This window comes from Ciconia boyciana, chromosome 18 (assembly GCF_034638445.1).
Source record: "Ciconia boyciana chromosome 18, ASM3463844v1, whole genome shotgun sequence".
NCBI classification, from domain to species: Eukaryota; Metazoa; Chordata; class Aves; order Ciconiiformes; family Ciconiidae; genus Ciconia; species Ciconia boyciana.
The window spans coordinates 12,024,114-12,036,855 of NC_132951.1; the positions used below are offsets into that span (position 1 = coordinate 12,024,114).

Genomic DNA, 12,742 nt, shown 5'->3' on the forward strand with positions numbered 1-12,742 from the left:
GGCTATTTCTGCCTTATTTCCCTCCTGCAAATTGCATCATTTTGCATAGGAGGGATCATTACTTTAAACTTTGGTAAAGTGCAATAAAATAATTGCATGAGAGCAACTGGAGAGAATTCACTCAGAAAGCCGCCTCTGCGTGGGGCTGTGTCTGAAATCTGCCTCAGCCTCCTGCAAACCTGGGTTTCAGTGCACGGACGTGTCCCACCAACACTGAGCCCGGGGCATGTGTGTAACTTGGAATGGAACAACCCCAGGTATTTTGGGTGCAGCATGCTAGCAGGAAGAGTTTGGAGGGCAGTCTTGCCTTTCTTAACCTAAACAGCCTTTTTTTTTCATGTCTTTTGCCCCCTTAGGCCGACGAGAGCAACAGCAGTGGGCGGAGGAGCTCTTCCAGCAGGTAGGTGGATGGTTTTCTCTGCTGGGGTGGGACGTGGTGGGCCCATGTGGCTCTGCTCAGATGCAGCTCTCTGTCTCAGAGATGGGTGGCAAAGGGCGACCGCACGAGAGGGACGAGTTGGGAGCTGTTAGAGCACAGCATCGATACACCATTTTTGGATTTTCCTAAAAAGACAGATGCAAGAAGGATTGTTCTGGCCTCGGGGACTGGGTGGAGAGGCGGTTTGCATGCAGTGCGGGGTGGTACGGCTGAGTCCCCCTGGCCCTGTGCCACACCGTGGTGCAAAGACCATCGCAGGATGAGGTTCCTGGATGGGCACCTTGGGCCGTGCTGCGGCGGTTGGGTGCAGATTCCCCTGCTCCCATGCAAGAGGATAGGAGGGGGTGTCACCCAGCCCCCTCTGATCCCGCTAAGGGGTGTCTCTGCAGCACCCACTATGGTGGGTACGGGACATGTCAGTCCCACGCAGGGGGCTCTGCTCCAGGTGTCCTGTTTGCTGTCACCCTCGGTGAGTGTGGCGGTGGGCAGGGTGCCGGGGGCGTGTGGCAGCCCCCCAGCTGGCGCGTCCCGGCAGCCCTGCGCGGTGGCGCGCAGCCCCGGTGCGAGCAGTGGGGGGAAAGCCCGGCACAAAGAAGAGGGAGGGGATGAGGTTGGGTCTGCCTGGTGCTGTGGCCTCTCCATCTCCTGCTGATGACGTAGGGCATCTCACCTTGCTGGGCGTGCTGGGAAGCACTAAAAATGGTGCTTCTTGGTCCCTCTCCGTCCCCAGAGGAGCAGCCAGCAGCCTGGGCTGAGCGGGCTATGGGGAATGTCCAGCCCTGGCACCGGTGTGGCTGAGCTGCACCAGTGCTGGGGTTACCAAAGCAGCCCCCAAAACCCAACAGCATCGGGTGCGTGGTGCCTTCCCCCCCCAGGGTGGCTGCATTTCCGTGGTGGGTGAGTGATACTCATGTGGGTGCTTCCAGCTGTCAGGGGGACCTGCCGGAAAAGTCTCCTGCAGCGTCCACTGTCCAACGTCTGTCAGAGTTGGAGTCAGTCCAGAGCTGTGAAAGCCTGGAAGAAGGGGCAGCTTTCTGTCCTTGGCCAGGCACAAATTCCTTTTAGCTGGGTTTCTTCTGCAGAGCAGCTTTGATGTGCTGGGCAGTGCTGGGGCAGTGGTGGGAGCTGGCAGCAAAGCGTGCCTTTGGTGACAGTCGGATTTACCTGGTCCCGTGCATGATTGAAGCTGGTTCCTGGTTGTCAGCCATCCACAGGCAAACTGGCAAACTCATCTCCCAGGTTTAAAAGGTTTTGTGGTAAAAACAGGTGGAAATGTAGGAGATTAGAGATGTCAGGCTGGAAATGGGAGCAATGCTGAGATGCACCAGGGAAGGGAGAGGAGCATGGCCCAGGAAGGGGAGCGGGCTGCAGGGGAGCACAGAAACATCCAGTAGAGTTGGAGAAGATTGTAGGAAAGTCAGGGAGGTGCCATCACATGGTGGGACGATGCACAGCTCGTTGAGGGGACTACTGAGCACCTGAGGCACATTTGTGGGTTACGTCAGCATGGATGGGGGAAGACGGACAACAGAAAACTGGAGCCAGTTGGGCTGCCGAGGAAAAAAGTCAGCGTGGTATGGGGGGCTGCACCCCGTCCTGGCATCATCTCCACCAGCATCACCTGCCCCTTCCTCAGCGAGGGGGCACAGCGGCATGGGCAGCACCTGAACGCTGCAGTGGCACAAGCAGTGAAGCTGTGATGGTGTGGCAGAAGCCACCGTCTCTGCAGTGTCATGATCTGTGTGGAGTGAGACCACCGCCGCTGCACCCAGACAAGGTTTGCCGGTTGCTGCTGCCGGGCTCGGCGCTGCTCCCCTGCCTGGGGCAGCCCACCAGCGCTGCGGGGAGCAGACCCTGGTGAGACACGAGGCTTTTCTCCGGGTGCCCACAGCCCTTGGCCGCGAAGCAGCGAGCACCAGCGCTCCTTTCCAGCGCCGCCTGCCTCCTTCACAGCTCGAGTTGTGTTTCATGTCCTCCCCTTTGCATCGCCAGTGATACTGTCTCTCCACTAACTGTGTGCCAGAACACTCTCCTGTTCCCTCCGGGGACTTGAAAGTGCTGCTGAAGTTTTATCTGTCAGGTGGAACACATCCTTCCATGTTAAAACCCCTCTCCGTTCTTCTGATCTCCGAAACACTGCGGTGCAGGTCCTCCCCCCGCCTCCTGCTGCTGAGCATGCAGTGAGCACTCCCCGCCGCGACAGCCACGGTCCCTTCCCGGCACCCCGGCTCCACTGCTCGGCATTCCAGAATGAAATACCCTCATTACTGGCAGCGTTTCGGTATGGCAGCGCTGCCTGGCATTGAACGCCTCTGGGGTGCCCGCTGGGTTGGGCTCGGCAGGGGGGAGGGGTGGGCAGGCAGATTTGGGCAGTGGGGAGCAGTGCCAGCATCGGGTGTCTTACACAGAGGAAAACTCTTTTCCCAGTTTTGGGGTGGCTCATCAGTGCGGTCCAGCAGTGCTCGCTCGCGGGATGCTGGGAATTAGCCTGAACGGAGCGCTGGAAGGAAAACGGGGCGTAGGCTGAGGAGCAGGGGGAAAGGAGCCGGGCATCGCTTCCTTCCCTGAAGTTCTTTATTCTGACTTATAACTCAGTTTTGAAGCTCTCGCTGGAGGGTTTTGCAGAGCAGGTGGGTGAGTGCGTTCTCCGTGTGGGAGCTGACCCTTCGGGGTGTCCCCTGTGGGCGTCCTCCCTTCCCAGGCGCGAGGGGGTGCCCTCGGGGCAGAGCGCCCGAGCATCCTCCTGGGCGTGAGCCATGGCCTTCCCAAAGGCGGGTACCCGAGCGCCCGTCGGGGTGGCAGGACTTCCTTCCGTTGTCACTGTTGTTTTGTACGTACATGGAGAAGTGTGAGACTGGCCATCACTTTTTTCTTTTAGAAAAGTGGAAACAAAATCCACTTCAGCGTCTACCTGATTAAACAAAAGATGGTCAAAAAAAAGGAAAATGACCAAGTCAGTTAAAAAAAAAAAAATGGAGTGAAAATTTAATGTTTCAAGAAAGCTCTGTCAGTGACTGAAGGTTGAAATTTGGCTTTGACAAAATCTGCGAGGCTGTTAGTGGCTGGAGATACAAGGTAGATGTTTTTCAAAGTTGCTGCTGCTTGAAACTCTCACTAATTGCAAACTATCAAGGAAGCTTTTAACGATTGATTTATGTCAGTAAAATTATAAGCAAACTAAGGTTGCCAGGACAACTTTACCTTTCTGCAACTTTTTTTTTTTTTTTTACTATAGCTTGCTTGATCTTAATGTGGTGACCGTAGTATTGGGACAATCCTATTTTTATTCATTTATTTTATTGAATTGATTTTATTCTGTTTCAAGTAAATGTTAAAAGCTCTGAAGGCACAGGATTTTTATGATTTTATCACCCCCACAGCTCTGATCGGGCCTGTCTGCTGCCTTTGAAATAACACAGTGCAGCACGTGCAGCTGTTTGCAGCTGAGAAGTAGTGGTGGCAGAAAGCACTCACTATTCTCCTACCTTATTAACTTGTGTGTGGTTCCTGTACCTCACTGAATGCTTATTAATGGGAAATTTTACAAAGTGAAGAGAATTATTAGGAGCATAGAAAAAAACCTTTCCTTTAAGGGGAGCTGGAAGAGAGATGGCTGTTTGCCTTGGGGAAGATGACAACTAAGAGACAACATGACAAAGCTGTGCGTGTTTTTGAACACTCCAGAAAAGGTAGATCAGAGAGTTCTTTCTTCCTTTTGCAAGGAAAAAAAAGACAGTCAACGAAATTAAAAGGCAGCAAATTAAAAGCCAATAAAAGGCAGGATTTTTTCCTGCATGATGGGCAGTTAGCTGTTGGAGCGTGTTGCCAAGAGTCGGGTGCTCGAATGGGGCTCAGAAGGGACTCAACTGGAACATGGCATCAGTAGGTGACGTGGGCTTTTGTGGATGAGGCACGTTGCCTGGGGATCAGTTACCTTGCTGCTGTCTGCTGGAAAGTTTCTTGAAGCTTCTTCTGAAGCCCCTTCTGCGCATGGTGGCCTGGGTTCGGTATCACTCACTGGTGTGAGTCTGCGTGACAGTCCTGGAGGGCTTGGAGGGACCGGAGGGCAGTGTGGGAACAGCGTCGGGAGCTGCAGACCTCGGGGCAATCGTTGGGAGTCTCCATAACGCTATTGTAAAACTAACTACTTACCAATAATTAATGTCAGCATTCAGATGGTGGGCTCTGGATCTTGACAAGAAATAATTGAAAAACCAAATGTGCAATTATGTCTGACAAGCAGCGTGTGCTTTTCTTGGTCACCAGAGCCTTGTGTAGTCATGTGTTAGACATGGTTTTATATAATTATTATTGTTTATATGGTGGGTGTCAGAGGAAGGAAGAATTTTAGTTTCAAGTCCTCCGTTGGCTATTTATTTAAAAGTCATTAGATTTGTTTTCAGACTTAACTACACTTAATGTGCGAGACTCCTGCTGAATAAATCAGACCCTGATATAGGAACTACATCTGTTTGTGGAGGGAACGGAGCCAGCTGGAAGCTCAGCCCCCGTCTGCACCAGGGCTGTCACCAGCCGGGGAACCCGCTCGCAGCACAGATGTAGCTGTGCAAAACAGCATGCTCCGCTCCCAAAACGGAGGTAAAATCCCAGACTTTCTGGGGTTATGAGCTGGCTGTGAGAGCACGGATGGGTCTCATCTTTATTGCAGCATTAATGGTCCCGAAGAGGGTGGGAGGGCTCTTGGAGATGGAGGTCCAGCAGAAGGGCTCTGCGGTGCTGGCCCGGAGGGAGGCAGAGCGCTCTGCAGGGAGGTGCGTTTCCAGTGGGAGCTTTAGGCTGGGACGTGGGGGTCTCCCAGCTCTGTCATGGTGCCGTTTTCCCTGATATGCCAGACCAAGCCGTGGTGCTTAGGCAGTCGGGTCGTTTCAGTCTCTATCTTAGAAAACTTGACTTTCCAGCTGGAGGAGAAGGTATTGAGAAGTGGTTGCACCTACTTTCCTCCTTTTCAGTTCACCCTTCTCCAGCCTCGCTGGTGGCATCTTTCCCTCTCCTCCCCATGTTGCTTGCTCTGTCCTTTGCGGACACGTCCTTCCTAGCAGCTCCTGTAACCCAAGGGAGGGTCTGCCCCGGAATGGCACCAGCTCTTCTGCAGGCTCCTCTCCTTGCTGACCAGTCCTCACCAGATCCCCAGCATTCGGGGAGGACAACCTCCATGCATGCCCAAGCTGGAAGTTGTGGTCCTCTGAACCTCGGGAGAGGGCTCCACACTCCACGGAGGGATGTGTGTGGGGACAGGCCAAGGGTTGAGTGTTTCCAAGAAGCAAAGCAATTTAAATTGTTTCCCCTTTCTTTAAAAGGCCACCTGTGGGATTTTCAGTCCCAGAACATGAAGAGCTTGACTCATCCTGCGTCAGAAAGAGAGAAAACTATTAATAATTAGGCAAGGTATTTAATAAGCCGTGGTGCTCTCTGAAGGACTCTCACCAGCCATCTTCAAAAAGAAACAAACAAACCAACCAGGACAAAACCCCCCCAAAAGTCCCCTCTGGCCGATTTAAGAGAAGCGGATAGTTCAGTTCTGTACTGCGACCACCGCAGAAGCTGTGGGAAACCCAGGCAGGTTTCCTTGAAATCTGAAAGAAGGTCAGATGTACACATATGAAGAGACGACAGCGCTCAGATACATCCCGGCTCCCGTGGGACCAGCATATTTTCTGTATAATAGACACCAATTTGCCAGACGCCAGAGCCTCGGAGGGCTTTGGTTGGTGTGAGGTGGAGAAACGGGCTTCAGACGGTGTGAGGTGGAGAAATGTCCCTTTCTGGAGCCGTAAAGTACTGAGTCATGGTAGCTAAAATGTCCTCTGCAAAGGTGAGTTACCAGGAAATTGTTTTCCGTGGGTCACCCCCTCTCCTGGCCAGCTTGGGGTTGTTCTGATAATGGCATAGAGCCATATAGCTTATTTACGTTAAATGCATGTGTATCTCCAGTAACAGGACATCTGCCACCTCATTTGTATCACTCCCCAGCTGGGGAGTTTTCCCAGTCCCAGGGTCCTGTCTCCTTTTCTGTCCGTCCTTTCCTGTTGCTCATTTTATCCCATTCATCTTGCGGCTGTGCCGTGCCATGCTGCCACCGGCGGGTCGGTGGCATGGTCCGGTGTAGGCTCCTGTGTCCGTGTTGGGGGACCTATGGACATTTGCAGACAGTTGTCACCCCCTCAGTCATTTCTTAGTCAAGCAACATAGAGCTCTTGCACCGATATAAATAAACCCTTAATCTGTTCTCTTTGTTTTTCCCTGAATTTCTTTGTCTCTGTTGACATTTCCACGCTTGAAAATTTAAAGATGCTGGCAGCTATTCTATTATCATCTTAAATTTTGTTTTTAACCTGCATCATTTGTTTGTCACATTCTTTATCTGACTGAATTCTTTTCCTTTTGGCAAACAGTGCGCATTTGTTTTTTGTTGGATAAGCCAAATTTTTTTTATATTTGGTTAGACTTTCCTCGTCAAACTATCCTCAAGATATTCCTAATAAGGACTGAAGGGAATTTGTTTTGCTAATACCTTAGGAATTCTTTGTGGCTCTTGAATATTGTTCTGGTTTGTATTTTAATGTTTAATTTCTAGAGGAGAGGCAGCCTGATTTGGTCCTGTAGTTTACCTTTTCTGAAGGATTTGGAGCTGCTGAGCATCCCTTGAGGAATGAACGCATGACTAAATTCCTCTTACACGTACTGAAGTGGTGTTTGTTGTCAGGAAAGGTTGTATGTTTTAGTAGACCAAGATAGCTGGAAAAATTAAGTAAGCTGCTTTGTTTGTTTGTTTTCCCTAGATTTTAGCACTGACACCACACCACACCATACCACCAAGTGTTGCATTAGTTATTTTGGGGTTTTTGAAAGCTGTTGCCTCTGTTTTTAAGAGCTGGCTGCCCTTAGAGGCAGGTAGTGATCCTACTATGAGGCATCTCTCTTCTAAAAAGCCTTTAGGTCCTTCTAAATTTATGAACTCCATAATCATATTGGTATTTATTGAGCAAATTTCTTCCAGGAAGACCTAAATGGCAGTTACTGTTATACTTCTGCCTGCAGAAGGATGTGGTCTCATGCTCTGATGTCAGTTTATTTTGGGGGGAGAAAGCAGAAAACTTAAATGTTTTCTGGACAGGGTTTTGGGCTGCTTCTCTTGCCCCAGAAATTTTCTTTGCATGCTCATTTAGTGTGATGTCCCCAAGCCTTATTGCTTGATTTGGAGCATGGGCTGCGCAGCCTTCGAGAGTTGCACATTCATCCTGGTTAGCTTCAGCTTATTTTGGTCAGTTTATAGTGATCAGTGCATTCAAGAAAGTCATGTATGGCAAAGAGTGCATCCACCAGCCTTGTGAAGAAAGCCAACCAATCAACCAAGGATACAGCCTATAGGATCATGGACAAAACAAGCGCAGAGATTTGAAGTAACACTTGCAATGTAGCAGTGACCTTGAAGTCCTTCAAGGATGAGGTTCACAAGAGCATGTTGCACGTGGAAGATGCCCTGAAGCTCTGACCAGCTTTTTCTTTTTTTTCTGTTCTTCAGCAAGTCTTCACTCCTCTACCACTGATGGAGGAAGGTGTTCCCGTTCCCTAAAATAACTACAGAAAACAAGTGAACAGGTTTTTCCTATAATGTTTGCTTTCAGAGCTTAACCCACACTTTGAGAACACACAGTGGCATCTTGGAAAGTGGTAATTGTGAAGAGAACTGAAATCTCCTGGTAGAACACGAGTGACCGTGAACTCCTGGTACAACTCTGTGACCGAGTGAAAACTTGGGTTTCAGACACATGCACCAGCATGTGCTGCCACCGTGTGTGTTACTAAGAGTGCTGGTGGCATACTTTGTCCTGCTCCGGTATCCATGCTTCGAAATGTGGACAGGTTCCCAAACGTTCATGGAAAGAGTCAAGAACTAGCAGGCATGTTTTAGTGTGTATACAGTATACATTAAGGAAGTGTGTTTGCTTTGCTTCATTCGAGAGGCAGCAGAAGAGGTTGTTCTCTCCTATGGAGGGGAGATTCCCAGTAACAGGATCTCTTTTCCAGCAAACCAATGGCTGGAGGCAGCAATCCACACTGGAAGTACGGTGCCTGTTTTGGAAAATAATTACTCAGAGGAGGGACCCAGAAATGTGAGGGTTACTCCAGCACTTTATGCATCAAAATCAAGACAGCCTCTATAAAAGAGGCACTGGCTCAGGCTGCAGATGTAGTTTTGACAGAGGAACGGCTCTGTGAGCTATGACACAGGAGGTTGGGTTGGATGAGCAGGTCAGTCTCATTGGCTTTCAAGTCTGTGAGGGAACATCTGAAAGCTGAAGCAGGAGGCGTGGAGACTAGAAGCAAAGTGCTCAGCTGTAACACTGGAAAAAATAGCTTCCATCTTTTCTCTCTTTTAACCCTGAACTTGAAAATCTTTTTGCCTAGTAATGTCTGCAAAAGAGATGTCCCTGATGAAGGACACCAGGCTGTTCCTCTGCTTCCTGACCTGCTTTGCCTCCCTCCTTCTGGTGTAAGGCACGGTGCCCATGCAACTGGGCTGCCCCAGGGAGCAAATTTAGAGCTATGGGGTGGGGGTAGGAAGGCCACCACTAATTTATCAGACAAGCAGATTTTCAGTTTACATCTTTCTTTTTCTGTCTCTGCTTGCATCATCTCCATGTAAAATGGGAGTTCATTTACGTCTGTTCTGTCCATTCTACTTCCTGTAGCTCCAGTCATGGCAGGAACCCTCTGGTTCTTTTAAACCATGGCAGACCATCTGCAAATTGAGCCCAGTTTCAACCTCCCCCATTTTTTGATTCCTTTCCTTTCTGACAGCTGAGGCCTTTTGATTTGGCATGGGACAAGCCAACTGCACATCTGTTTCAAGGAGACAAGTTGTAACATCATACTGATGGTATTGTCCTGGTGGGCTCTGCAAAGGATGTTCCTCCCGGTGCCCACTGCACGGGCTCTCCTGAGCCTCTTTGGTCCTGCAGACCAGAAGAGCATACCAAGGACCGTACAAGAGTGTTTCCGTAGTGTAAATGGACACACAGCATGCTCTGCCAAGGGGAAGTTGGGTATCACCATCATTGATATCATCAATGATAGTGTCTCATCAAAGTAGTGTGTCTCTGGTTCTTCCAGCTTGAGTGGTGTCCAGGAAAAAACTGAAGATGCTCCACGTTTGCTGCTGGGGTGGAAGAGCTTGTTTGTAGGTGTTAATTCAGAGCGGTATGTCCTCCTCCACATTTGTTTCCTTTTCCTCTCCTTTTGAGGAGAAAATACACAGGAGCTGACGTTGAAGACTGATTCTCCACTGATCTCACTTTGCCCCTCCCAAAAAGCTCAGCAGGATGTGTGCTGTAAAAATAGCCTCATTAGAAGCCATCTGAGTACATATGCAATCACAGATCACTCAAAAGGGAGCACAGAGCATGCATGTTTCTGTTGCTGTCTTTGGAGAATTACATGACAAATTATTCCTAGCTGGAAGAAATGTCCTTTTATAATTGGGTTTTTTTCTCATTCTTTCATAAGGGAGGAGTGTGTGTTTTTTAAGTAGCTTTTAGTCACTTTCATTATTTATGAGAATGCTACTCCAGATCAGAAACAGCAAACTGCAAACGCGAGTTTCTTCTGGCTGCAGCAGCTGACGGGCCCCATTTGCTTTCAGTCATTGCTGGTTCTGCTTACCACAGCCAGAAAGAAACACTCTCCAAAGATGAAAAGGGCACCATATTGCAGCTCTTCAGTTTGCAGCCCCTTCTCCTCCTTTCCTTCTTCCACAGGAGGCCGTCTGGAGGGGGGCCACTAGCGTCATGGGTAGAGCGTTACTGTGCAGAGGAGACCGGTGTGCCGTGTCCTTTCTGTCCTTCCATCTGGAAGAGCTCCTTGCGTTGCTCTTGCATTGCTCCTTGCATTGATGCTGGTGAGGCATCATCCAGGCTACTCAGCTTTATAGCCAAAATTGTACTTCTGGCACGGTCATTTGTCCATATTATCTTGCTGCATCATCTGTCCATGCTAAAGTCTCGGGCCTTCATGAACTATCATGAGTGTAGGACCAAGGAAAGCTGTACCTAAATGGGTCCAGGAACCCATTTTTACCCCTACCTTTCCAGTTCCCCACAATGAGTCTTCATCAAGGCCTCCTTAAATCTCTTCTGCCTTCACATGCTTGTATTTGACATGAAAGTGGCCGTAACGTCATCGGAAGATGAAAGTCTGATGATCAAAGCAGGCAGCAATGTTGAAATGAGCATTGTGAGATGGCAGAGCTGGTAATACAGTAATTGGCTATGTGGCCTACTTAGTCAGAGGAGTGATACATGCAAGTGCAATGTTTGTTTGCCTCTCTAATGTTTAAAATCCATAGAGTCTCTTCTGGAAAGTGGAACAGTACCTCACCTGCAGGAGCAACCAGGCATGCCATTGTGTGATGGTGTGAGCAGTGTGTGATCCCAAGGCTTCTGCCTCCTCTCCTTGGCAAGGAAGAGCCTCTTGGATTGCCAAGCTCCACAACGCAGTAAAGGCAAGACATTAAACAGTAAAGGAGGGTGGTATTCCCCAGGAAAGCTCAAAGACATGGAGAAGAAGTTAGATGCACCCTGTGGAAGGAGGTAGGGTTTAAGCCAGATGTGCCTGTGCACTCTGCTAATCCCTGGTCTGATCTCTCTGAGAAGTTTTTATCCTATGCAAACAAGTGCTTTGTTTGAAGAATATCCTCCTCCCGGGGAACACCATGCCATGGATATTAAATGCAGGTTGGGCCTGCAGAGAGAACTGCAGCTGATCCCTGGAAGGCCACACCTGAACACTATAAAATTGCATTGTTTCACCAGAATAGCGATGGCGTGAGGCTGAGGACTGCGTTCAGAGCCACCATGAGAGGGATGGCTGCAGGTACCCAGGACTGGGATCTGTCTGGTGGTAGGTTCTCCGTTAGTTCTTGTGCGCTGCTGTCTCCACCAAGTGGAGGCTGTGACCACATCGCTGGTACCAGTGTCTTACCCAGCAATGCCCCGCAGGAGTTTAGGAGATGGGGCTAATCTCTGTGTTAGCACAGTGTGAGCTCTGTGCCTTGCAGTCACAGCGCTCAGACGTGGTCACCTCATGGTTCGTGTTGGGGAGTACTTCTGCTTCCAGGACCAAGTACTGATATTTGACTTAGATGACGTCCCGGAAGCTGCGTAGTCCTCTTCTCTCTGTGTGCCCTCACCCAAAACCAGTAAGACTTGCTTACAGCCTTGGGATCTGTAGAACTGAAAAGTCACTCCTATTCTTACTCATCTTCTTCTTGACACCTTTCCGGCAGCTGTGCATCAGCTCCGGCAGTGCTGCGGGCAGGGGAGGAATGGCAGAACCAGGTCTGGACATGGTCGTGCTGGGGCCTGATTTCTTCCCTCCACCAGGCAGCATGTTCTCTGTCACTGTGGCTCTCAGAGAGTTTCTGGAGAAGCGTGTTCTGGATCTGCTGCTGCTTTATCCTCATCTCTAATTGGAGGCTCTTTGTGCTGTTCAGAAGCAGGTGAGGCAAAACTCAGCACAACACTGAGCAAGTGCAGTGTCACGGGCTTGCAAGGGATGCAACATCCAAGGACCAAAAGGCTGGTAAAGAAATGATGCTTTACTGGGTCACCTCTCTTGGTTCAGCACGTGTGTTCCCTCCTGGCTTGATGCCATGCTTGATGGAGACTGTGGTGAATGCTGTCTTCTAAGTGAAACCTGGCTCTGCTGTGGCTGTGTGTGTAGCCCTCTCCATGCTGTCTGAAGTCTTCCAGTTTCAGTAATTTCCTTTTCTTTCCCGTTTTGCTCTGTGATGTTGGTACTGTTTCCCCAGCCAAACCACGAGGCTTCAAACTCTGCTGTCCCATGAGGATCATTCCTTCAGCCCAGTTTCCCCCTGCACCCTGGGGACGATTATACTGTGCCAAGTCGGCACAGCATCACTTCAGCACATGGGGTAACTGAGCTTTGGACCCAAGAAGCCTGGACTGATCCTAGTTTTGCTCTAGCCACAGGAGCACTAACTGGATTTCACGTGGGACCGGAAGAAAATTATGCTTGTTCTTGCCAGGAGAGGTGTCTTCCACCATTGCTGCTGCAGCCTTCTCTCCAAAGCTGTGTAGCCCCCAGCAGAGACACCGAGTGAGCTTTTGGAGAGCCTAGACCTGCTCCCAGGGGTTTCAGTGCTGCTCCATTGGGGGTACTGCCATCTACAGCAGCAGCTCTCTGTCAGCCCTGCTCCTCCTGGCCTGGAAAGGGGCCCACCTTCGTGCTTGGGGAGCTTTTTAGCTGCAGTGTCCAAGCAGA

The 12,742-nt window shown here is 50.0% G+C and overlaps 1 protein-coding gene across 8 annotated transcripts in view; it reads left to right on the forward strand.

The window, feature by feature from the left end:
* ZNF618 (zinc finger protein 618) overlaps nucleotides 1-12,742 on the forward strand; it is a 166,950-nt gene that overhangs the window by 68,418 nt on the left and 85,790 nt on the right. For all 8 annotated transcript variants that reach the window (XM_072883484.1, XM_072883485.1, XM_072883488.1 and 5 more), the window contains exon 2: nucleotides 357-400. In XM_072883484.1, the coding sequence (XP_072739585.1) occupies nucleotides 357-400 (44 nt within the window). The remainder of the gene's footprint in view (nucleotides 1-356; nucleotides 401-12,742) is intronic.